Source organism: Hipposideros armiger, unplaced genomic scaffold (genome assembly GCF_001890085.2).
Source record: "Hipposideros armiger isolate ML-2016 unplaced genomic scaffold, ASM189008v1 scaffold_429, whole genome shotgun sequence".
Taxonomy (NCBI): Eukaryota; Metazoa; Chordata; class Mammalia; order Chiroptera; family Hipposideridae; genus Hipposideros; species Hipposideros armiger.
In genome coordinates this window covers 195,984-223,340 of record NW_017731779.1, presented here as the reverse complement: position 1 = coordinate 223,340, position 27,357 = coordinate 195,984, and the positions used below count along the sequence as shown (strand labels likewise).

The 27,357-nt window shown below is 40.0% G+C and overlaps 1 protein-coding gene across 3 annotated transcripts in view; it reads left to right on the top strand.

Moving 5' to 3' along the window:
• Positions 1–27,357, top strand: part of KDM4C (lysine demethylase 4C) — a 447,429-nt gene that overhangs the window by 372,470 nt on the left and 47,602 nt on the right. For all 3 annotated transcript variants that reach the window (XM_019664744.1, XM_019664743.1, XM_019664745.1), the window contains one exon: positions 7,292–7,477. In XM_019664744.1, the coding sequence (XP_019520289.1) occupies positions 7,292–7,477 (186 nt within the window). The remainder of the gene's footprint in view (positions 1–7,291; positions 7,478–27,357) is intronic.

Below are 27,357 nucleotides of genomic sequence, written 5' to 3'. Positions count from 1 at the left end.
TCACAGCTCATCATTTTTTGATGCCCTTTGCCAAGCTCTGTGCTCAAGGAATCTAATGATACACAAAGCCTCATTGCCAGATACTTCATTAATTCCTCAATCCATTAGGAGCCTTAATGGCCTATGCCATTGGAATATGTTTGGAAATCCAGTCCTCCAAGAAAGTACAGTGCTCTATAAATCATACTCGCCTGAGAATTCTCTCAGCTCTTGACAGAGAATAGATGAAAAAGTGTTGTACTTCCTGAATTCCCTTATTCTATAGAGGCTCTCAGAATAATCAACACCCTTTAATTTAACCCTTTAACCCTCCAACCCAGTAGTTCTCAAAGTGTGATCCGTGGATCATCAGCATCACTGGGAACTTGTTAGAAATGCAAATTCAATGTTCCCAGCCCAGAGTACTGAAACTCTGGGGATGCGGCCAGCGATCTGTGTTTTAAGCCGGCCTCCCGGTGATTCAGAGGCGGCATAGTTATATAATGAGGGTCCTTTTTCACTGTTGAGGATATAGATGAGCAGGTCTATCACTTTATCAAAGTCTTGTTTGAATTCAGTTTAGTTCAGCAGACATTGACTGAGCAGCCGTTATGTCTCAGGCATCCTTACTAGGAAACCATAAAGGTGAATGACACCTTAAAGTCACTCTCGTGTCACCTGTGTCAGCCTTTCTTCACCATGCTGGTTGGTCTCCCTGGACCTCAGCCTCTTCTCAACTCAGAGTGATGGTTCTCTAGGCTGTCCCATTTGACTTCTCACACCTCCTTTAGTAATTGCCATCCAGGACTTGGCTCCTCATCTGTTTCACTAGCACCTTGAACAGCGAGCTGCAGGAAGAATGGCCCTGTCTTTCTGAACCTTCCCTACTTTTAAGTGCCTGATAATCTTACTGTTCACCAGCTCCCTTCTATTTCCATCCCTCTAGAAATTGGCGTCGCCTCTATCCTCATCCATTTTTAGACTTAGGCAGCTGCTAGAGAGGTTCTTTCCCACACAAGACAGACTGTCCAACCCTGACCTTGAGCTAAATAGAGTTGTTCTATTTAGAGGAAGATACAGACTCGCTGTCAACAACAGGCAAGAAGAGTAAAAGACACTCAAAATTTACCTTCCTCCTGATAGCCGTTTCCCTAGTCCACGTACTCATCATCCTTTGTGTAGTATATCCATAGCTTCCTTTGTGCTTTCTTTTCCCACCAGTTCATCCTTTATCCACCTTGCTGCTAGAATGATCTTTCTTAAATACTAATTTTATTATTTCACAACTTACTAACTTTAAATATGTGTCCGTGGCCTAAGGCAGGGGTTAGCAAGCTAAGCTAATTGTTGTTGTAAATGAAGTTGTAAATGAAGTTTTTTTGGAACACAGCCATACCATCATTTGCAGATTATCTGTGATTGATTTTGCTTGTACTACAGTGACAGAGTTGAGTAGTTGCAACTGGGACTGTATGGCACACAAACCTAAAATATTTATTATCTGGTCCTTTAAGAAAAAGTTTGCTACCTCTGGTCTATAAAAAGTTTAGTCTTTTTACATTTAACATAATTACTGATATATTTGGGTTTAGTTCTGCTGATTTATAGTGTGCTTTCCCTTTGTTCCCAGTTGTCCTGTTTCTTTTTCCTTCCTTTCCTGTTTTTGTTTGAATTTGTTATTTTTCCTTATTCTGTTTTTTACAGACTATCAGTTAATTGGTACTTTTACCCTTTTCCCAGACAATTTAAGAATGTTAGATAGAATATTTAAAACTTTACTTTTACCACTGCTTCCTTATATGCTACTATTTAACTTTTCTCTAGATTTAAGACCCAGAAGACATTACTATTATTGTTTATAAAGTCAATATTCATTTAGTTTTACCCATATATTTAGCATTTTGGTAGACCTTCGCATCTTCATGCATATTTCTTTCTTTCTTTTTTTTTTTTAAAGATTTTATTGGAGAATTGGGGAAAGAGAACAGTGTCGGGGAATTGGGAAAGGGGAACAGCCAAGTTGTTGTCCTTTGATCTTAGTTGTGGAGGGTGCAGCTAGCTCAGCTCCAAGTCCAGTCACCATCTGGCCACCCGTCAGCAGCTCATGGCCGCTCAGCTCAAGGTGCCATGTTCAATCTTAGTTGCAGGAGGCACAGCCCACCATCCCATGTGGGAGTTGAACCAGCAACCTTGTTGTTAGGAGCACTTGCTCTCACCAGCTGAGCCATCCTGCCACCTGTTGGCAGCTCAGTGGCAGCTCAGCTTGGGCGCAGCGTCACTGGCCCATGTGGGAATCGAACTGGCAACCTTGTTGCTCAGAGCTCCTCTCGCTCTTAACCAACTGAGCCACTCGACTGGCCACTCTTCATGCATATTTCTGATCCTTGAATGTGAAAAAGAAAAAAACATTTATGATTGCCCTCATATTTAAATGATAATATGGGTGGATATAGACCAAATTTAATTATTTTCCAGCAGTTGAAAGACATTGTTCCATTGCCTTTTAGCAGGCACTGTTGCAGGTTAGAGATCTGATGATAATCTGATTTTTCTCTTCTCTGGAAGATTTTGGGACTTTCCTTTTTTTATTTGGAGGTTCAAGATGTGTCTAGGGCTTTTTTTTTTAATATATATTTTTTAAAGATTTTATTGGGGAATTGGGGGAGGGGAACCAATAAGTTGCTGTCCTTTTGTTCTTCAGTCTAGTTGTTTCACTGGCCCATGTTGGTATTGTGATCATTACGTTCTTCCCGAGTGAGGCAGATTGGTCGCTGGCCATTGCACAGCTGCTCACAGCAGCTCACGCTGGCTGCCAGCCACTCATGCTGGCTGCCGGCCACTCGTGGTAGCTTACAGCAGCCCACTGCAGCAGGGGCTGTGGCCTACGTCATCGCCAGCAGCTCCAGGTCAAGCTGCTGTTCACCATCTTAGCTGTAGAGGGTGCAGCATCACTAGCCCTCATGTGGGATCCAAACTGGGGCCCTGCTGCTCAGAGCTGGTGCTCCTAAGCCAACTCTTAACCAAGGCTCCACTTGGCTGGCCCTGTTTTTTTTTTTAAATAGCCTTGCTTATTGGTCCATTTTTCAGACCTGGAAATTTTTTATTTTCTGTATTTCTGCTCCTCTATAATGTCTTTTAGAAAGGTAATAAAACATCTGGATTGTTTCTGCATACCGTTTAGCATTTGTGTTCCATTTTCCTTCTTTATCACATTTTTTTCTATGTTCTGTACAATCTAGATTCTCTATCTTCCAGTTGCTCATTTGATCTTCAGTGGGGTCCATTCCAATATTCAGCATATCTTGATTTTTTTATTAGTTTCAGGTGTGGAAAACAATATAATGCTTAGACATTTACACCCCTCACAAAGTGATAAGCCCCTCTCCTAGTCTACTACCCCTTTGACATTGTATATAGCTGTTACTATACCGTTGACTATATTCCCTATGCTCTACTTTACATCCCATGACCATATGTATATTTAATTATAGTTGACATTCAGTATTATTCAGCTTTAGCTTCAGGTGTACAGCACATATCTTGATCTCTTTTGATAATAATATGTTTATATTCTTAGAAGTGTGTGTAGTTATTACTGTTTTTAAAATTGATGGGAAATATTTTGGAATCGCTATCAAAATATGTACTATACCTCTTTTAAACTCATCTTCCATTTCCACTTATCTGACTCCTTAAGTCAGATACTCTTCTGTTTATTAATTACAGCACTCCTCTTTTATGGGGTTGGTTTTCCTTAAATGTTTGTGATTTTAAAAGTATCTATTGGTGTTTAGTGGTACATCTTAGATGCACTAATTCCTTTCTCAGCCCAATGAGGACCCGCTTGTCTTGTTGGTGAATGATGGGTAAGATCATAGGTCTCAGATTCAGATCAGATCAGATTACTTCACCTGCTGAAGATGATTGGGGGCAGGGTGGGACATGGGCTGGTCCAACAGTGGGGTAGCTTGTCTTTTTGGTATTTACTTTCACTCTTGGTATTGGCCTTGCCAGAACTGTCCCCTCAGAGAAACCTACTAATAGCTTTATGCTGGGGATCTGCTTCTTGGAGTTAGTTGCACTTTTTCTTGTTAGTGCTATTGCAGTTTCATTCCTTTCCCTATATCTTTATTTAGGATTTGAAGTTGGATGGATGGTAGCAGAGGCTGAGCCCACCATCTTGATCCAGTCAGTCATTGTGTTTCTTTAAAGCCCCTAAGAATAACACATTGCTGCAGTCATTCTAGTTTCATATAGCATTTTGCCCTTACTTGTTTCATAATGCTTATCCATTGTAACTTTCTTAAGAAGTGTCTTATTTGTCTCAATTTTTGCCTTACCGAATTAAATTCTATAGCCCAGGCATTTGTATGTGTCAAATTGAAACATGTTTTTTTTTAGCCAGGTTAGATAGAGAGCAACTGGCTTAGTAGCAAGCAAGTGAAAATGGGTTTGGAAATACAGCAGGTCTTTTCATTCAGTGCTGTTTCTTTATAATGTTGATGAGGTGCTATAAGAACTTAACTCTTGTTTATATCAATTAGCTTATGATAAAATTGGTTTTGTTATACATCATTTTGCCTAAAGTCACAGACCCTATCAAGGATGTTAATTGAGGACTATGTAGACTGTACTGCAGGATACAGAATGGCTCCCCTACTGGGTTTTGTGGAATTCTCTATCTCAGCAAGAACCTATTTGATATTTAAGTCAAACTTCTCAACCTGTGAATAAACATATTCCAAAACATTGAATTACAATAGTCTACGGTTAGGTTAACTTTCTAAGGATACTGGCTCTTTCCTTGGAAATGACCAGGCCTGGTTTTCATCAGAAAGGGGGTTACTTCCATTACTAGATTCCAAGGATTGAATCGTCACTGGGCTTATGTGTTTTCTGTCTCTTTCACCCTGTCTGGAGGCCTCTGTTTAGTGAGAAAGTTAATGGTGGAAGAAGCTGAGAGTTACCAGTCCATTAATTATTAAGTTATAATACTCTTTCCTACTCTTAAAAAAAATCCTGTTTAATTGGGAAAACAGGAAATATTTTCTCCTTTTATGCATCTGTTAATAACTGAACTGATTCAAATGCCGACCTCTGTGTGGTATGATTAGGCTCTTAAAAGATTGATTATGCCTGGGGCTTCTGATACGAGTTTTTGCTGTTATATCTGTCATCACATTTCAAATGATTGGAACTGTCAAAAAGGTACCAAAATACCAAAAATTACCAAGAATGTATGTACTGAAACTGGTACGAAAGAGATGTCCAGATAAGATATTAAGTAATGCTTTTATTCAGATTATAATGGGTCTTGTTTTAGTACCATGGTGTGTTCATTTTCTCTCCCTCCCCCTGTAATTTCTTAATCAGCTAAGCCACATCCTTAACCTCCCACTTAAAAATGCTTAATTGTACATCGAGTACAGATGTATAGGAAGATCAGCTAAATGTCTGGAACGTAGGGCCCTTATGGGGACTAGTGAGAAATAATACTGGTCAGATGGACCATGAAGGAAGGGCCTTTTATAAGCTTTCCTCTTTCATCTCATGCTGTTTCCTTTTTTTCTGGAATGTCTTGGAGATAAGGAGAAGCCATTGTGAAGGACATTAAGCAGGGGGGCGACATAGGATTTATGTTGTAAAGGGATCATTCTGGCAGGCCTGGGGAAGATGAATCAAAATAGAATGAAATAAGAGATGGAGAGACCAGTTAGGAAACCATTACTATGCCGGGCAAGACACCATGGGGAGAGGCAGAGGCAGTGGCCGCTGGGATAGATGGGTAGAGAGGGATCAGAGCAAGATTAAGGTAAAGAATCTGTAAGACTAAAGTGGCTGATTAGATGTGAAGGCAAAGAGGAGTCAGAAGTTAAGTGCACATCGATTCTTGCAGGTCCATGATAAAATATTACAGCCCCCAAAAGGCATTGAGTTTAAATACCTTTTTTGCCCCAGGAAGGAAAATGTGGCTATAAAAGAAGTGTAGTTGTACCAGCATTTGACCATATGGCAGACCATTAAAAAAAAAATTTTTTTTGGCAAATTCGGGGAGGGGAACAGACAAGCCGCCGCTGCCACCGCCCCACCGGCCCATGCCAGCACCACCATTGCGCTCCTCCTGGGCGAGGCAGCCGCCTGCGGCCGCCCACGACACTCTACAGCAGCCCACGGAAGCGCACGCCAGCCACCGGCCAGCCCCACCACAGCCCATGCTGCCACTGGAGATCCACGGCAGCCCACCCCCAGGCCGAGCCGCCGCCCACCACCCCAGAGGTAGAGAGCGCAGCGACACCGGCCCCCAATGCGGGACCTGAACTGGGGTACCGCCTCCCAGAGCCGGTGCCCCAAGCCAACTCCCAACCAACGTGCCACTTGGCCGGCCCTTGCAGACCATTTTTATCATTAGGAGTGAAAAGTCGAGCTTTTGGGTCATTCTGTTTCTTTTGCTTTCTGAACCTGACCCTATGTTGTTATATAGCCCTTTTTTCCTAACCCTCCAGTATCAGTTCTCAAATCTTATATTTAGTGAAGCTGTTTGAATTTTCCCATCTCTCATAACAATTGTACTGATGATGTTTAGGGCTAATTGTATGCAATTTAATTTTCAGATTGTGGTAATCATTATTGCTGTTTTTATTTTCATTCTCTCTTCCCCAGGCATAGGCAGCTATAGATATTCAACCAAATTATGCCCTTTGGGATGATTTTCAATTTTCTCACTTTGGGAGGCATATTTTTGTGTCAGTCACGAAGGGTTCAGATTTGGATTATTAAACACTTGAACCCCTAGTTTGCACATTGGACCATTTAACACTTTACATTTCCTTGCAAATGGAAAACTTAGCCCATCTGTGTGCTATTTGGATATTTTTGAAGACCTCATCTAATTTAGGCAAGTGTGTGCCTGTCCTCCAAAACCATATTCTCTCTCTTGATATACAGAAAGGCCTGCCATGCAGGAGATAACAGAGAAGTAGCATTAGCATTCATGGGTGATTTATAGGAGCACCCTTGGCGCCTTCCTGCAACTCTGTGCCTGGAGAACCATGTGCAAAAGGGTTTGGCTTTCTTACTCACAGGAAGTATCTCAGCATGTGTCTGGGAGGCTGTAACCGTTGCAGTGTGTTTTCTTGAAAGTATGCAGCTTACAGCACCACAGTTGCTCTCACTACTTGGGCTCCTGGAGGGTCAGGACTTGTTGATGCAATAGGTTTGTTTCATCTCTAATTGCTGTTATTCTGTGAAGTGTGTGGAAGTTAGCTGAGTTACAGAGTTGGAATCGATGCTCTTCTTTGTTTGAACCTTCCAGAAATGCATCTTCTGCAGATACCGGGTTAAGAGAGTCTCGGGAGCCTGTATCCAGTGTTCCTATGGCCGCTGCCCGGCCTCCTTCCACGTCACGTGTGCTCATGCCGCTGGAGTGCTGATGGAACCTGATGATTGGCCATACGTGGTGAGCATCACCTGCTTTCGACATAAAGCCAACCCAAACATGGTAAGCCTGATGCTAAGAGTGCATGTGAATTTCCTTCCGGGTTGGCATGCTCTGCTCTGTAATGTTACTCATTGTTGACATGTCTAGACTTGAGGTATGCGTTCCTTGAAGGCAGGGATTATACATTATTATTTACTCATATTTGCCCAGTACCCATCAATGTCTGGTGCATGCTAGACACAATAATATTGATTGAGTTGAATGAGTGAATAAACAGATGAATGAATAAAACTTGTTATGCCTGTTCTGGTTTGGGGTCCGTATACAGGGCTGCTGAGTATGGTTGTACAGATTGTGCACTGCACATATGCATGGTGAGGGTGAGATCATTTCTGAGTAGGGAGTGATGTGAAAGCACTACCCAAGATTCTGCAATGCTTAATCTGTGCAACTGTACACTCTGGCCTTGGGGTTTAATTTCACCTCTTCTGGAAGAAACAAACGGAGCAACACAGTAAAGGGAGAGAGGGAGGGTGGTCATGAACGTTGGGGGCCTTGCTTCCTGAGATAGGATAAGCTAGGGGAAACGTGGAGACCCTGGGAGGAATGTGGACAATCTCAGAAAAGCAGAAATGTCAAAGAGAAGTATACAGATCAGTTTTTTCTGCCTTTACCCATCTTACTCAGGACTGAACCTATTTCTGGGAAAAGAGTGTTTGCAACCAAATAGCGTGTGAATTTATAATTCAGTTTACCTGTCCTAAGTGAATGGAATTTTTCCTCTGTTTTAAATGCTTAGAAAAAGTATGATTGTGTAGAGATGGTGGCTATGCCTTTGTTAGCTTTCCAGTTCACTGTAATAGTTTCTGGCTGCCAGCGAGGAAGCTGAAGCATTGTAGTGAAGCTCAGCTTCGCTGATGTGCTGCCCTTTGTTATCCCTGGGAGGCTTGGCCACAGACTATTTGCAGCCTAACATGCTTGTCGTGTGTCTCTAATAACCTCCTGTGAGCAGCCTGCCAAGTCTTCTGTATGGGCTTGGGGAGCCATGACCCATACAGCAAAGCTCCCAGCTTTTTAATAATTCCAGCAATTTCCATAGCCATCTTGAGAGATGCTGGATGTTTATGGGTTGGGAGTCTGTTTGGTTGTGTGTGAACGTGCAAATGTACAAAATGATATCACCAACTGTTACATCTAAAAGTTATTTTCCATATTTTTCCATTGTTTTTGGTCTCAAGTAGCATATTCATTTGTGCTTTTTCTTTAGTGTCTTGAGTTCATGGACTCTTGCTAAGAATATTGTTATATATTCAGTAGAAAATGTATTTTAGCAACTTTAAAAATGTTACAGTAATAAAACATTGCATCACTGTGTTGCTTTGCCATTTACAATATTCATTCAATTTATTAGATGACACATGGGATGCATTTGAGATGTGAATGAGGTCATGAGTCAGAGTAGTTGGTGTTCACACTTAGATTCCACCAGAAACACATGTGCAGCCTTGTGCAAGTTCCTATCTCTGAGCCCCAGCTTCCTCTGCTACAAACAGTGGCATACCTACCTCACCATGTTTTTTTGGTCCATAGCAGAGAGTAAGCCCTCAGAAAATGAAAGTTGTATTACTGTTCTCTCTTTTTATAGCTACTACCACTGCTTGCTGGCTTTGGTGCTACAATCCTATGCAAACTCGGTCACATGAGTATTATCCTTGCTTCAAGGATAAGAAACCTAAGTTCAGAGAGCTTCAGTTCCTTGCCCAGATTCAATTAATGAGTGGCAGGTGCTGGAATGTAAATACCTTTTCAGCTCATACTCTGTTGTTTGTTGAATTCCAAACTGCAAACAGTGAATGGTGCTAGAGTGGTTCATCTATGCTTGAGATCATACACTGCCATTTTAATATTCCAAGGTCCTGTGGTTACTGATGATTCTATTGACGTTGCTATTAAAGAGATCCAGGTGTTTAATCAGGATCTTATTCCTTTTAAGTATGATGTGATCAGTCAGATTTATGTTACTAATGTGTTTTATAAATGATGAAGAAAATGAAAATATTTGATTTTGAGATGACTTAGAAGCTACTTCCCCTTATTCTTCCCCACAACTTTTAAGGTTGGTATACTTTATAAAGGGTGGGGAAAATATCACATAATTTATAACATTACATGTTGCAGTTTTTTCTTATGGGGGAAAATTTTAATGTTTTTAAATTGCCTTTGCAAAGTTCTCTGGTGGGAAGCACAATGAGCACTGGATTTCTGAACTATATTCCTACTAGCTCTTACTTCTCCATTACTCTTCAGTTAGACTCTAAGTATGGATTCCTCCCCAAAACATTTGACAACTAACCAGAGGGAATTCATACAATCTAGCAACTTGGGTTAAGGGCATTGTGATCTCCCTGGTTGCATTCAATGTTCTTTCCTTTTCAAGCATAAGAAGTTCAAATTCACTCCAGCATTTCTCTTTGTGTAAACTGTGAATGCTAGGGGATATGCTCCCTAAAGTTGGAACTGTAGTCTGTCTACGTTCTCAGCCATGCCTTGGTTATTTGGGAGTAGTGGGCAATTGTTGAATCATAGCAGTGAATACTATAAACTTCAGGCTAATTTGATAGCCTAACCCTATCATTTTCCAGAACAGAGGATGCCTGTACAATTTAGGTGAAGTGAAGTATAAAGCTACATACTTCAATAGGGTCCCCCTTTTTACTCGCTTTAGGGGTTTTGTTTCCTTTATTTATTTATTTATTTATTTATTTATTTATTTATTTATTTATTCATTTTTGTTTCTCCCAATTATTTGCATTTTGCATCTAAAAGGACCATTTTAAGGCAAATTCTATTCTTCCTTCAATGCCGTGATGTTTTTAAATATACTAGCTTATTCAGTGTTATTGAGCTTTGGGTGTAACATCCTTCTACATAATGGTACAAAAATTTCATCTGATTTATTATCATGTGCTCTTTCATCAAATGTAAGCACACTCTGTAATTAAAAATATATTATTTGGAAAAATTAGGTAGCTTTCAAATACTTAAGAGTAGAAAGGAGTATGTAGCAGAAAGTGCACAGCTAACTCCTGTTATTTTAATCTAAATTTTAATATGAATTTTTCAGTGTTTTTGTCAAACATATTTTTTGACTGGTACTAGCTGTTTTTCAAATGTAAAGTTTTATTGGTGTGTGTGTGTGCGTTGTGTTTGTGTGTACACATGTTTGTGTGTAGTGTTGTAGTACTTGACCACTCTTTGCCATGACCTAGGGTGACATATTTCCTGGTTCTATTTCTGAAGGTTCCATTTATTCACATAAGTGAATATTGCACAGATACTTGTAAGGAAAAGAAAGAGCACACTAAATAGTAAAATAGTTCTAAAACTGGGAGTCTTGAAAGCATATTTCTTTTCTAAACCAAACAATAAACTACTCATAAATTATATATTTCCTGCAGAATACAGCACCACAAGGGGCCATCTCCTCACACCTGAGTAAACTAGACAGGTGCCCAATGGAAGGGATGCTTGAGTTACTGAGGGAAACAAAGATTAGAAAGATGGCATGCACAATTTTTTCCCCCAAGAAAATTACTTCAGTAAACCTTCATATTAGATTAGAATATTCCATATATACAGTGAAGGAGCACTGCAATCACTTTTGCTTTATGCATTAATTCATTGCGATGAATAAGGCCTGTACAGTATGGGGCACATCATTTTTATCTTAATACCTTCTCCTCACAGAAAAATGACATTTGAGAAGTTAGTTTCCTTCATAGTTTTCTAGTCTCTCTCTCTCTCTCTCTTTTTTTTTTTTTTAAAGGAGGGCAGTGTTACTGGCCCTCATATGTGGGATCCGAACCGGGGCCCTCTGGCATCCCAAGCTAGTTCTTAACCATTGCACCACTCGGCTGGCCCTCCTTCATAGTTTTCTAAGTTGTGGCTGTTAACACGGAGACAGACACCCATTAAAAAAAAAGGAAGAACTTTTAGAGAGAAAATGCCTTAGTGGTCAGTTTTTTTTTCCTGCTCTTTCATTTTTTTGTTCAATATTATTTTAACTAGGTCATGCTTAACCAGTTCATTATTTTAACTTGATTATTTAACTAGATATAACTAGATTAATTAGCATTTTATCTTTTTATTTCCAACAGCTAGCACTTGGCCGTTCATAGAAGCTCCTTGGTAAAAAAATTCTTGAAAAGTATCTAATGCTAGGGAATGGGATTAGTGAAGAAGAAAGAGAACCAGTATTGATTGAGCATCTTTTAATTGTGCATTAGGCATTTTACATGTGCACCTTATTTCAAGGCAGTGTTGTTGGTATGGATAATGGAAAGTAGTGGTTATATTGGCTTCTGTATTGATATCTCTCACTCCGGAAGGTTCTCTGTTTCTTGTAATTCTGCCCCTCTAGCTATCCTTCATGTTCGTTCTGGCACTCATCTGAGTAATGGACTTGAGTCCTTGCTCAGTACTTATTGACTTCTTTTTCCCAGCCTTTGTGTCTTTAGGTCAGTTCCCCAGGCAAGCTCTTCGGTGCAGCCCCTTCCCTGCCATCACTACGCATGGCTCCGGACAGAAGGGGACACACTCATTGCACAGGATCTGGTGGAGGGCTCAGAATAAGGCAGCTCTGCTCATTAAAATATGCTGGTATAGCTAACATTTGGTTGGGAATGGGGCGGGAATACCTGTCATCACTAACTTAATAAAATCTTTCCTTGGTATGCAAAAACTGCTCTCACCTTGCCAACATGTGAAATAATGGATGATTAAGGCCCCTAAATTCTAAATCCTAGAATAGTAGTTCTTATCACAAGAAAATATTGTATAGCGTATTATACTTTTAGTATCAGTTATTGAGAAAACAAATAATGACAAAAAAATTAAGATATCAATAACACTATTATATGACTTTATTAACTTTAAAAAGAGTCAGCAGTGTTTCAGATTTATTGTGAATTGATAGAGAGAGACCCCAAACACTCACTCCCACTGTAAATTCCCATTTAATTAGCCAAGGATTTAGAGATGTTGTAGAAATGGGTTGTCTAGAAAGGGTGGGCGTCAATGCAATCAATCATAATTAAACTTTCCCTGCACCCCATTTCCCTAGTGAGCATATAAAGTTGCTTGTGTATAGGGTACTGCTGTATCTGAAACAAAAGATATTTTTGCTGTACCATAGGCTTTTATACTTGGGACTCATTCAGGAAAACTGATTATCCATGCTTTTCATTTAATAAAATGTTTATAAACAAGAAGCTGTCCTAGTTATTAAACAAGAATCAAAGTCAACAAGATGACATACTCTACTAGGGGAAGAAGGTAGACTCAATTTCCAGATGGGTACCTTAGCAATATCTCCCTCCAGCTTTATAGAATTCTAGAAGGCCTGTTTTACCAGAGTCTACCCCTGACTCTAGTTTATGATTTTTAATCCAGTTAATTCCAATAGACATTTGGGTTTGGAGACCTGAATTACATTTCACTATATTTTGTCCCTTACACCCCTGATGGGTGGTCACAGGATTATGGTTTTGTAATCAGGCAGCATTTAGTTAATTACATCAGTAGGTAGGACTTTGCTTAGCTATAATTTATATTATTTAACCCTTTTGAACATCATCATGGGTTATAGCATTTTATTGACCCAAATATTTTTGGAGCCCAAAGAAGGACACTACTAATTCTGTTGGGGGCAATCAGGTAGAATCATGGAGGAGGTAACATTTGTGCTGGTTCTAAAGGAGAGTTTGAGTTTGTTGATAAGAGTAGTAATGATGTTCTAAGTAGAGGAAATATATGTGCGTGAACTTCTGCAAAGGCTTTTTTATTTGGAAAGTTGAAGAGTTCATTGTGACTGGTATCTATGACATGCTGGGATTATGGAGGGCTCAGGGAGAGTGATGATAGGGTACACGAGGCCGGAGAATTCAGTTAGGTAATCAGAGAGTGAAGGCTTTGTGTATAGTGCTCTCCTTCCCCCATGTGTCCCTAAATTAAAATAAAAAAGTCCTCTCCTTTCTTCAAGTTAGGAAGATGAGCTTGGCTAAGCAAGGACCTGTTGTTAGGAATGAGATGGGCTGGAAGGTGTATCACTTCTAATAGAGATGGGCCGTGGCGAAGAGGAAGCCCCTCCCTCCCCACCCAGGAGCAGGATCCACGGGTGCTTGATCCACCCCTTGACTGGGTACAAACATAAGCTACCCAGCTGCTGTCTCATGTACGCATAAAGAGGGGTGGTGCTAAGACCAGGCAGGAGAAGCTATTAGTTTAGTTCAAGTTTCTCATCCTGACATAGCTCTTTGGACCTCCCCTTATCCATGTGCCCCGGGACATTCCATTGACTCCTTTGCCACTACTTTGGGCAAAGTTTAAGGGAGTTCTAGTTTATCCTGTCGTTGAGGATCCACAATAGGAGGTATATGTGCAGGGCAGTGGTAGGATGCTCTTTTCTAAGACCCAGTGGAGACTTGTTGCAGCACAGAAGAGACCGAGTAGCTGCCGGAAAGCTACTCAGGAGGTGATGTTCTAGTGAGGGGAAAGGAGAGGGGGAACTGAATTACTACACTGGCCATGTCGGGCTGAGGAGAAGCACCTTGGTTCTGGAGATTCCTTGGAAGTGGGCTCACAGGCCTTAGTAAGTAATCAGATTTAGCGGGGAGGGAGGGAGAGAGGGAGAGAGGGGGAGAGAGAGANGAGGAGAAGCACCTTGGTTCTGGAGATTCCTTGGAAGTGGGCTCACAGGCCTTAGTAAGTAATCAGATTTAGCGGGGAGGGGGGGAGAGAGAGAGAGAGAGAGAGAGAGAGAGAGAGAGAGACAACCAGATAATTGAGAGCTAATCACATGTGAGACTTGTCTGCTTTCCATTTGCCTCCTAATGCCAGTGAGCTTGCCCTGGCTCCCACAGGGTTGACCCATCAAATGCAGCTATGGGTTGAAGCCTTCCTTTTTCCCCATTTTTATTTTACCTCCCTTAGTTTGGAGCTGAATCCCATGGCTCAAATCTGTCCCCATATAGTTTCTCTTCCATCCATTTAGCTAACACTAATCTATCAATGATCTGAATAGTGCCATTTCCACAAACCCTCTTCCTGTCTCCCAGATCTGGGCATCTTTGTGTTTTGCTGGCATTGGAATTGTTTTAGTGGTGGTGGTTTTTCCTATAACAACTTGGATTTTGCTAACTTCCATTCGATTCAGTAAAGTTTGCTATGACCAACTATACTCTTCTCAGACGTCTGTATATTTATCTGGTGTTTGTATACGGTTTGTTTTTTCTACACAAGTTATTTTCCAAATGTCCTGCTGAATCTGCACTGATACTGAAAAACAGAATTCTGATCAAAGCAAAGGTCTGTTGTAAGAAATTCTTAGCAAGGATAAAAAAAAAGTACTACAGTGACTCAGGCCTGAATCCGACCAATATTCTTAAATTAAACACATTTTTTTAAAAGAAATCCCTCACTCTTTCAAAGAAGTGTTTTGTTGAGATCTCAATGTATTTGTCCCAGATGATGGGAAGTTAAGGCCTGGTTTGCCTGGGAGGAGAAATAACAGAGGGTGCCAAAAAAATGAATACACATTTTAAGAAAGGAAAGCTGTATTAAAATTGTAATACTCAATATATACCAATAACAAAAGATGAATACAAGTCGCGTTTGACTTTTGCAATTACAAGAGGTGCTCAAAGTGGTTACCATCAGCGTCTAGACACTTCTGATTACGGCGAACTACTGCTTGAGCAACGTTGACCAAAGTGTCCACTTGGATACATTTTTTTGGCACCCCGGTATTTAGCACAGGCATTTTAGAATATTTACATTTGGAACCAGTGTTTTCCTTGCTCACTTTATTGGGTAAAACCAGTAAAGACAGTGTTTTTCTTAATTTTATTAAGATAATTAAATGTATCCCATTTCAAATTTTTGTACTCTTTTACCCCTCATTTTACTTTTTCACTCTTACTTTGTAGCTGTTTGCACAGGTAGGGCAGGGTCAGTTAGCATAGAGCCTTTTTCCTCATGCTCTGTCAGTAGTATAGGGCTTGAGTGGACCCACACACACCCCCATGCCCTGGGCTTTGGGGACACCATAGTTCTTGCCTTCTTAGCTAGTGCAGTTAGGGAGAGCCAGGGTGTCTCCCTGTGGTCCACCCTGCCTTCTGCTGGGCCTGCCGTTCTGTCACGGGGCCTGGCTGTGGGCATTGAGGAAACGTTCCACTGACACAGACCCCAGGAATTCCCCACAGTGACCTCAGTCTCAGGCCAGAGGCTCTTCTGCCTCCATTGAGCCATCTTCAGCCTCCTCTTCTGTCCTTTTCTCTTTTCCACATCTCTTTCAAAGTCTGGCCAATTGGGAAAGGTTTTTGTGCCAGTTCCCATTTGGGCACCAGCTGCAGCTGTTCCAGACCCATTTCTGATGCTAATTAAAGTGTTTCAAGGGCAGTTTGAATTTGTGGGAAGAGAAAACAGATGCCTCCGTTACAGATTCCAATTTTAATCAGCCTAAGATACAGGAACTGGTGGGATGGGGAGACCATGCAGGCCGAGCAGAGGCTGAGTGCCTTGGTGTGGCCCTTCTGCCATTGCTCCCTGGCGGGGTCTCCACTGCAGCCATGTCTGCACAGTGTTGGGGACTGCTGGACCCGAATAAAAACCATGGTTTGCTGCCATACTATTGTTCCATATTAGTCTTACATCTCTATTCTGGAAGAGTTTACTCCTAACTGTCTGGGCCTTTCCATTTAAGGAAAGTTTTGCAAGCAGTTGGCTCTTCAATCAGACACAGAGTCATCAAGGGCCACACACACATCTGGGGGCAGAAAGCAGTCATTTCCCAGGTGGCTCACACAGTAATCTGTGCCTTTCTCCAGACTCTGATTTCTTACCCTTTTATCTGGTTGGGCGAAAGAACGTTATTCAAGTATATACTATATTATAATATAAATATAATAATATAATATAAATATGTAACGTATTACACAAAATGTAAAATATTTTACTTAACTTTTTAGTCTGGCCTTGTAAAACTGCAAATTCTGATTTTTTCAAGAAAAATCTGCATCTTGGTGCAGGTGTTTGGTTTTTATCACAAGAGCAGACTCATCGGAATCCCCAGGAGAAACTTGGCAGTGTTGTGTTTCCCACTTGGCGCTGTGACTCCCACCACGAAGTGCATGTAGGACTGGGAACCAGTCAGCAGACCTAGGGTCCCACTGTGAGGGGCTGAGTGCATGAGGATTATGTACATGGCACAGCTGATACTAGGCCACTTCAAGGAACCCACATACTGAGGGAAGTCAAGTCTTCACACCAAGGACCGCTTATCTGGTGACATTTTTTAGTGTAGGTAAGGTGTGTTTTCATGTCAAACACTTGCTCACTTTTCAGAGTTAATATGTCTCAGTTCCCAGGAAATTTTAAACATTTCAGCAAATTATACTCCCTTTAAAAAAAATAATTAAGGCATGTATTATTGTCTGATAGCTTGTTAAGAAAATTAAGTGGTGACACTAATCCCATATTTTAACGTTGGTATTAGAGTCAAACACCATGAATACAGTAGAGAAATGTAAATAGAATGTGTCAACAGACACTACAACAGCAAAGGGTATTTGACATTCCATCGTCTTGTAAAGCATAAGAAGCAGGCTTTTCAATTCCATCATGTAGAAAACAGTAATAAGATGTCATAGTCATAATGAAATCCGTAGGTACTGATGAAATGTAATGAAAGTATAACTTTTTAAGATTATTAACTGTAAGCAATAGAAAAATGCAACTAAGTAAGTCCCAACATTTCTACCTAAAAGGCTGCCCTCTAGGTCAACCATTATATGTCCACTCTCAACAAACATGATGTATAAAATCCTGGATGAACTAGAAAGACCCCTGAGGCCTGTTGTCAGGCAGCCAGTCAGTCAGCTTGGGGATGCCCCTGTTTCTTTGTCCTGCCCTTCCATAGAATGCTGGTAGCCAACTTGCACTCCGACAGATTTCCAGCATGCAAGTCAATACTTCTTTTCAGGTAAAATGGGTGGTTTCTTGACCATTCCTTTATCTGAAGTTGGCTTGTTTTCATTGTGAGATATTATGCATCCCTGCTTTCTTCTTGTCCTATACTGGGTGTAGTGGGTCAGTGAAATTATAGAGTGGTATCTGAAGAAACATAAGAAATTCCTGTTTCTACATTTTTCAATAAAACATTCTTTTAATTTTTCTTTCAGTTATTACTGGATTGACCTAGCACTCAGCTTTTGCTTCGGCAGGAGGCAGGGAGAAGTGACACCTTCTTTGTGGGCCTTGGATGTCCTCATGAGTTCTTTTCTTTTTCTTTTTTTTTTTTACAAAAGAAAATATAAATGTATTTACCTTTCTTTCTTTCTTTCTTTCTTTTTTATTGTGAAATAAACATTTTTTTAATTAGTTTCAGCTCTACAACACAGTGCAATAGTTATACTTTTTACCTCTCAAAGTGACAACCCCTCTCCCCCAATCCGCCACCCCTCTTCCCCCCCCCATATCTTACATATCTATTACAATTCCCTTGACTCCACTCCCACACTATAATCCACGTCCCGTGACTATATATATATATATATATACATATATATATATATATATATGTATATATATATATATATATACACTTATAGTTGATATACAATATTACACAACATCAGCTTCAGATGTACAGTGCAGTGATCAAGCCTCTACCCCATCCATGAAGCGGTCTCCCTAACAAAACATGTGACCATCCGACACCCTACAAAATATTTACAACAGTATTAATTATATTCCTCGAACTGTCTTTCATATTCCTGTGGCAATATTGTAGTTACCTATTTATGCTGTCTAATCAATCCCTTCCCTTTCTCCCTCATCCCCACCCCCCTCCGAACTAGCAACCATCAGTCGTTCCTCTATATCTCTGAGACTATTTCTGTTTACTTTGCTCGTTTATTCAGTTTTTTAGATTCCACATATAAGTGAGATCATATGGTATTTGTCTTTCTCCAACTGACTTATTTCACTTAACATAATAGTTTCTAGGTCCATCCATATTGTTTCAAATGGTACTATTTTATTCTTCTTTATAGCGGAGTAATACTCCATTGTATAAATGTACCACAGTTTCTTAATCCAGTCATCTACCGATGGGCATTTTGGTTGTTTCCAAGTCTTCGCTATTGTCAATAGCACTGCGATAAACATAGGGGTGCATATATTTTTTTGAATTAGCATCTTGGGTTTCTCTGGATAGATACCCAAGAGTGGAATTGCTGGGTCATACGGTAGTTCCATTTCCAGTTTTTTGAGATACCTCCATACTGATTTCCATAGTGGCTGCACCAATCTGCAGTCCCACCAACAGTGCACCAGGGTTCCCTTTTCTCCACAGCCTCGCCAGTCATGAGTTATTTTCTATACTGTTTGTTCCTCCTGGAGTACTAGGTGGTCCTTTTAGTCAAGTTTGTCTGCATTTCTCAGGAATTAGAAGAAGATACAGAATTTGCAAACCCTTATATTCAACAACTTTTCATTGTGCCTTAAAAGTCTCTTATCACATTTCTTTATCACGTATTTGGAGTAAAGAACAGTGTCCTTACTAGAGACTGAGAAGTGACTTTTTTGAGGCTGTAGGGACCACAGGGCTAAAGTTTGGTGATATTTGAGAGAATAGGAGGGCTATAGGCATAAAGCTGGAAAGGAGGGGGGTTATAGCTACAGAGCCTTTCAGTTCTCCTTCCCTCCGTACCCCCACAGGAACCCCACACATCTCTCTTTGAAGCACAGTGCTAGGCACATACATACATTTAATTAATACTAGATAGACTGGCAGATGGAGATTAGCTTGCTTGACTAATAATGGACTTTAAAGAGTTCGTGGCTTTATCCCCTTTGATTAACATGATGAAATAGCTGGTCAGAATCTGCACTGTCCTGCTGCTGTTGTGATGGGTAGTAGCAAGCTTTTGGCTGACTTTTTCTATAAAACACTGTACCTTTGGCTATTTCTCTTGAATTTTTGAAAGGACCTTAGGAAGCTTGTGGTTGCTCAATTCATTCTCTCAATCAATATCTCTCTGTCTGATGCTCATGTAAGGAGTGTGTCTTTATAGAAACACAATTGCCTATTCCACCCTAATTTTCTGTCCTGTTCAAGGTGACTATGCCCCTTTGTTGGGAGCAGCGTATCAATGTAGATAAGGTAAATAAAAAAATAATAATAGCTAATATTTGTACAGTGCCTTTTATAGTTTGCTGAGCATTTTCCTGCATAGTACATTATCTCATTTGGTCCTCACAGTAACCTTGTGTGGAGGCATAATGATTGTATTCATCTTATAGGTGATAAGATGGAACTTCAGAGGTTCCACAGTCATTAAAAGTTACAGAACTTCCAGGTCATTAAAGTCAGAGCACATGGCATTTTGTTTAGACTGTGCTGTTTTGGCAGTCATTTTTCCAACTTGAGACTCTGGCTTGGGTTAACTTACATGGCTTCATGATTTACCTGGGCTTCCTTCTTGGTGGCACAGTAAAACTGTTAAACCATTTAATTGGTCTGTTTTGCTTTGGGTTTCCTTCCTAAAAAATTTTTACATCTAGTTCAGCTATTTTTAACCCATTCACCAACTGTAATTGGCCAGAGTATACCATACAGTGATGTCCAATATACCGTTGTTTCTGTTGAAAATATCTCATTCAAATAATTTTTAAGAAACTGTTGTATTATCTTATGATTGAATAAATGCTTTTCCTCCTCATTTTTCCCAAATTGTAATTTCTTCATCACTTTTTTTTTTCAGGATTGCTTTGAGTATTTCAGGTCCTCAGCATTTTCACATAATTTTTAGAATGAGTTTTAAAAATGTTCACACACACACACACACACAGCCAGCTATGAATGACTAGGATTTTATTGACTCTAATAATTCTCCCAATTTTACTATTGCTACTCAAGAAGCCTAAAGAGCTTCTGAAATTATAAACGCCTAGGCAGAGCTTCTGGGGGCAGGCTTCCAGGGACTCATGTGTTTTATAGCAACTAATGAGACTCAGCGTGACTTAGGATGAGCTCACGTGAGGTTCCATCTTAGCAGTGGGACACTGCCATGCCCCTCCAGCTCCCCCAGTTTAACTGATGGGAGCTTTCCTCTCTGCTCTTTATGCAGTTCAGTTGCTTACACTTCCGAATAGAAATCGAATGTGCTTACCTGTTGAGAGTTTCCTGCATTAACACAGTGAAGCATCTAAAGATGATTCTCCCACTCGGCTTATCTTCACTTGCCTCCCCAAACAAGACCATTATATCTGAGGTGAGCTCATAACGCAGATGGAAAAGAATTAGCTTTTTTTTCTCAGGGTCTTCTACAGTCTGTTATTGGGTTGTCGGAAAAGTCATGACATATTTTTCTATGTTTTTCATTGCAAAAATGCATCATGACTTTTTCGGCAGCCCAATAGGTTATACTTCTACAGACAATAAAGTGAATGAGAACTTAAATCTGCTGGGAAAGTGCTTACCACCATTTCCCACTATTATATGTTTGTACTTAAAAACCCATGAGAAATAAAAGTACACGTGAACAAACAGACATGTAGAAAATTAAATACTTGTGACATTTTTATGAGTCTGCATGTGCATTTGTGCTGTAAGAGCAATTATTTTTTCACAAAGCCCCAGGGCTTTAAGTTTTTCTGGGTAGGAGATTTTTACCTAGCTCTTGTAATTTTACAAAGAAAGCTCTCATTATTACAAGGCAGATTTACATGAGTGACTTCTGCTGCAGTAGTTTGGTCAAAGAAGAAGAGTTTGCATTAATTTATTTACTCAAGTCCCTCTAGGAATTTTTATAAGATGGATACTTGAAAAAATACAATAATAATATCTCACAGGGTATTAATTCATAGAAATTGCGGAGAAATAATAAAGTTGAAGAGGTGAAAGGGTCATTGGATATAAATGGAAGTGTGCTTTTTGGTGTGTTCATTGGATAAGTTACCTGGTGTCGTGTCTTCTGCTCTCCAGCCTAGCTGGCTCTGTGAGCCTCTATGTACCCTATTTTATTTGGATTTACACCCTTTATTGACATTATATAGATGGAGAACCCAGTCAGGGGTTTTCCCAAGATTACATCTCAGCCTATTAAGGCATCTCATCAGATGTTGGGTGACCCTTCTTCAAGGTGAGAACACACATCAGCCTTGCCAGGTTCGGGAAGAGAAGATCCATCTTTCTGAAGCAGAGGAATCTTCCTTCCTTCTACCACACAGGATTCCTCCCATCAGAACCCTCACGGTAGAGGCCATGTTTGAACTAACTTCTGTCTGCCCTCTGCCAAAAGCTCATTGGGAGAAATGAAATTTGTGAATGCAGTGCATATTTCAATCTCAGTATTTAAGTTAGATTCCTGTGTCAGTTTAAGTCACCCCAAAGTTATCCATTTTAGCCTCCGTAACTTCACCCATCACAGAGGTGCCATCATTGAGTTTTGTTTCATTTCTCTGTCCTTTTATGGACAAATATGCAAGTGCCATTATATAAACACATTGTTGTGATTTTTATAAGGCCATTGTTAAGAGGTTGCCTGCTGTACCTTTAACTACTCCAGGTGATAAAATCTTTTTTTATAACTTAGTATCAAGAAAAATTTCTGTTAGAGCATGAGAAAAGAATTACAATTTTCTTTCACTAAATTCTACCTAGAATTTAACAATTCTGTCAATTTTGAGCATAGGCAATGATGGCATCAGCAGTTTCTGTGACTCTGTCCACAGTAGAAATCATGTTACCATTGTAACAGAGATCTCAAAATATTATACACATCACAACTTTGAAATTAGGATATTAATAATTATTAGATCTGCCACTAGATTTTAGTATTTAATGCATTATTATACAAGCATAGATAATATACCACACATTTGTTTTTTCAATGTTATTTCAATCCAATTTATTTCTTTTGTGATGTTATGTGCTTTGTTTTATGCATTTAAAAACATCAACCTGAGTAGGGGTCCCTAGGCTCACAAAGTAGCCAAAGGGTCCCTGGCACCAGACACTCCACTCTCAGATGACCTTCCTAAAATATGTGCATGTGGGCTTCCTGGCTCTCAGGCCTGGTTCACATGTTACCTGGGGTGAGTCTTCTCTGGAGGCCCCCTCCCTGCTCCTCCTGGGCTCTCTTGATATCTTGCGATATGGTCAGCCATGTCTGTCTTCCCTACTGCTTGTGAGCTGTTTGAGAGAAGGGACTCTCTTATTCTCTTATTTTAATCCTCAGCACCTAGCAATGTGCCTTGCAGGTAATAAACACTCAGTAATTGCTTATTTAAATGCCATGTTTTCACTCCATGTCCATCCTTGCATTGCTTTTCCTCTTTGCACTGTTTGCTAGCCAGTTCTTGGCTCTTTGGCTCAGAGTTTACTGCTCTAGGTACTTGTCGGATAAGGAATGGGGATTTTTTTCTTCATCATATTTTGTCAACTCGGGTTTCAAATATTTTGTAGTCAGCCTGTCAGATGTAGGTGTCCCTTTGATGAGCCAGTCCATGTTTTAGGAACATCATCATCTCCCTATTCAGACTGCAATCATTGGTGGTTAGCTATCTGTTCTCTGAAGTGTGACCATTTATTTCAACATTGGTAGAGTCTTAGGAAAGTTAGAGGGCTTTGTAATAAGCTAACACCTTATTGGAAGCAACATGGTATCCATGGAGAGAAAACTCTTTTACATTTAAATAATTGGATCCCATTATTGGTGTTGGCCTTTAAAGGTGGCTTAGTATGATTGGAAGGAGAGGTATAGTAATGAGTCCCAAAAGATCTGATGAGGGTTTTTAAAAATTAATACAGCCCGAAACCTGAGGATAAAATCTATTCATTTGATTGAACCAACATGTCTTAGGAATCACTAGTGATTATTAAGAACAAAATAAAGGTTCCTTTTTGTTATAACGTATTTGGCCTAAATATAATAGATATAAGTAAGTCAGATGAAACTTTATAACTAAGTTTGTATCATTCTACTTTACAAGGTGTTCATTTCCTCAGGTCCTTCTTATATTTATTGAACTAAATGATAAATGTTGAAGATGGTCTTTTCTTACCAAGTAATTTGACTGCAGCTTTTTTAAGACATCTAATTAAGTAGATCTGACTGTGGATTGGTTGTTACTTAAAGAATTTAGAAACTTGCAAGGGCTCTTGTATTTATTACATTCAGTGTTTTCAATAATTATTAAAGAAATACATAATGGAAAGTACAGAGAAGTATGTAAAGAAGCAAATCAGTAAAATCTCATTACCTAGATTTATACATTGCTAACAGTTTAGTATATTTTTTCTTAGTATTCCTTTTATATATATTATCTGTGTATGTGACAAACTATCACAAAACTTAATGGCTTACAACAATGACAGCTCTTTAGCTGGTGATTCTGTAGGTCATCAGTTTAGGGGCTCAATTGGGTAGTTCTTCTGTTCCAGGCTGGTTGCTTCATTCATCTGTGGTCAGCTACAATCAGCTTGCCTTCCCTTGGCTGGGTTCTCTCACATGTCTGGGGGTAGCTGTGGTCAATGTGATCTCTCACCTGCCAGCAGGATAACCTGAGTTTGTTCATATGACAGCGTCTAGGGCCCCGAGAAAGAGCAGAAGTGTGCAAGTGCTCAAGTGAAAGGCTTTGAATTAGCATACCATTACTCCTGCTATGTTCTTTTGGCTAAAGCAGGCAAAGCCTCAAGGCTAGCCCAGATTTGAAGGATGGGGAAATAGACTCCAGCTTTTGATGGGAGGAGCTGCAAAGTCAAATTGCAAAGGATGTGGAAAAAAAGGAGGTGTGGGTGACAATTTGTGGGCATTTTTTGCAACTTCCCATAGTGTGTATGTGTGACATGTGTACATATATGAAAACAGAGCGTATGCAATTATACATCTGCATTTTCATCACTAGATAGGCTCCAAATCCATACTGCTAATTCAATGCTGTGAGTATACTGGGGAGATTAAACACATTCTTATCTGAGAAGTTCCTCAAAAGGTATGTAAAAGAGAGGAGGTATTCAATACATTTTAATTAAAAAAGAAAGAAAAAGTGTAAGTTCTTTAGGCAACTGCTTGAATGCCACAAGTCCCATTTTCTGGTTGGTTTTATTTCTCCTCTGTTTTCTTTTCATATGTATTCTCCTGTTCAATGACAACCGAGGTACTTGTGGGCCCCACTTCAGCTTCTCAACAGCTCTGAGATCTTGGAATAGTTACTTGACTTTGTACCTCAGTTACTTCATCTATTTAATGAAAATAACAACTGCCTCACAGAGTTATTAGGGAGAATTTAATTCTCATGTATATGGACGTGTTGGAAACTTGAGATGTGTTATTGTTTCCCAGGAACTCTGAAACTTTTGTGGAATTTCTAGAACATTTTATTAACATTTTTTTCACATCCTCAGCATCTCAAACTGACTCTAGCTTTTCTTCAAAAGAAGTTGTGTTTTTATCTTTAAAAAAACAACACTGTTTATTTCTGCTTAGTGAATGTTAAAGAAAATTAGACTTTCACAACCTTAGCCTACACACTAATCTTCAAAATACCATAGCCATTTCTTTAATCTGATGGAGCCCCCTTGCATAAATGTCTGTCTTCTCTGATCAGAAATGACATTCTCAACATCAATAGATTCTTAGGCTTTTCTGACAGGAAATATTTTTGAGGATGTATAATCAGTTATTGGGTATGCTTACCAATAAATTTTTCTTGAAAAAATAAATCAGAAATCCTATCAAAATAGCATTATGAAAAAATCTGTTTTCCTTAGTGCTTCCAGTGAAATGGTCATGCTTGGAGCTTATGAAAATTTTTATTTAGATGAAGGCTGTATATTTTGTTTGTGTGCTGGCCATCTTTCCAACCAGTCAGTTTGCATAAATTTCATGTCCTAAGCAGGAAGAAAATGGTTGTAGTCTAGAGTCAACCTTTTCTCTGTTAAGTCTGTACCACTTTTCTTTACTTTTGACTGACTGCTTCTACTTAGCACACCCTGTGAATTCCACCGTAAACCTTCTTTACTCCCTCTCCCTACCCATATACATGCTACCCACCCCAAGAAAGCCTCTCTTTTGTTTTCCTTTGCCCTTTTCTAGACAGTGAGTGACTAGAATTAATCCTCTCCCATTTTGAACATGTGTTTGTATCCATCCTCATAGTTCATTCATTCGTTTTTTTCATTCATTCATTCATTTGTTCATTCGTTCATTCATTAATTATTCAGCAATAGTGTTGTACATACCCTGCTGGGTGCCGTAGATAACAAGAAGTAAGTCCCGGCACCATCCGGTGGATTTGCCCTGTCATAGGAGAGACAATACATGAAAGTGACTTTTGGCCAGGCCTTTGAGCCAGATGCAAACAAAGCCTTTAGGAGCCTTGGGGCTGTGGGGGAGGAGACAGCATTATGCCTTCCTTCCTGAGGACCATAGCTGTGTGCTATGACAATAGTCAGAGTCAGGAGTGGATGAGATAAAGAGCAGGACAGCAATAATTTGGGGCCAGATTGAGCCTTGTCATGTTAAATGAGGGCACTGCATAGCTATATGCACCAATTACTGAGTACAGTCGGGAAGAGGGTATTAACCTGGGTCTCCAGTATGTTGTCCATTTCCTAAAATGCAGCCAGTTACCTTTTGCTGAGAACACACTGCCCAGAAGCTAGGTACTTTATGTACTCCATCCGATTTTACAGCAAACCTTTCCTGTAAGTATTATCCCTTCTGCAGATGAGCACACTGAAGCTGATAAAGGTTAAGTAACGTCCCCAGATCACACGGCCCATAAGAGGCAGAGCTTAGAGCTCAAATCCAAACCTTACTGTCTCCTTAGAGGGTAAATTCCATTTTAATAACATAGACACAAAGGAACTAATATCACAGTAAAATGCAGTACTTGCAATTCTGACCATGAATGTTTTTAAGTCAGTTTGACAGAGAGAGACATTTGAAAAAAAGTACAGCCAGGATGAAGCTCTGTTTGTTCCTAATCCAGGTCACTCAGGGCCACCAGGTGTGTCTACACAGGTTGTGAATTTCTCCTCCTAGTGTTAATTGTAACCTACACAATCTTAAGTAGCAGTCATGGGCCAAATTTTGGAGTTACGTAACTCTGCAGATGGTGTCTTCACGCATATATATTATTGCATCTATATTGTTCTCTTACTTTGAAAGGTTAGACATAGTTTAAGAGGCTGCATAGAGAAACGAAGGAGGAAACTAGGTAATTATTTTGGCATGTATAACATGCTCTGGCGTAGATATTAAAGTAAAGGTTTCTACATCAAGCAATAGTATAGATTCAGATCACTACAGGCCTCTTACTGTTGTCCTTTGTTAAAATGTTTGCACACTTAACTACACCTAAAGGCACAGAACATTTTCTCAACTAACTCAGCAGTCACTGCGGAATGATTTCAAGGAGGAAGATACCCTCTTATTTTGTTAGGCATTTGAGAAACGAGCAGGCTAAACTCACTCTGCAAGTAGCAGACCCTTAGGAACATGTTTGTTGGGATTTGCCCCTCGTCCAAATCAGCACCTTGGTCCTTCATTTCTTAGTCCAGGCCGCCATCTCCCACCTGGACTGTTGCAGTAAGCCCACCAGACCCTTCTCCACCGATAGCCATACAAACATAGATCATTTTCCTTTGGTACCCAAACCTCTCAGTGGCTTCCTTAAGGTCACAGGATGAAGTCCAGACTCCTTTTTTTTTTTTTTTTTTTTTTTTTTTTCAAGCTGAGCCATCCTGCCACCTGTTGGCAGCTCAGTGACAGCTCAGCTCAGGCCAGGACTAGAACCGCTGTTGCTCAGAGCTTGCACTCTTGAGCGAGCTCTTAACCAACTGAGCCACTCGGCCGGCCCTCAAAGTCCAG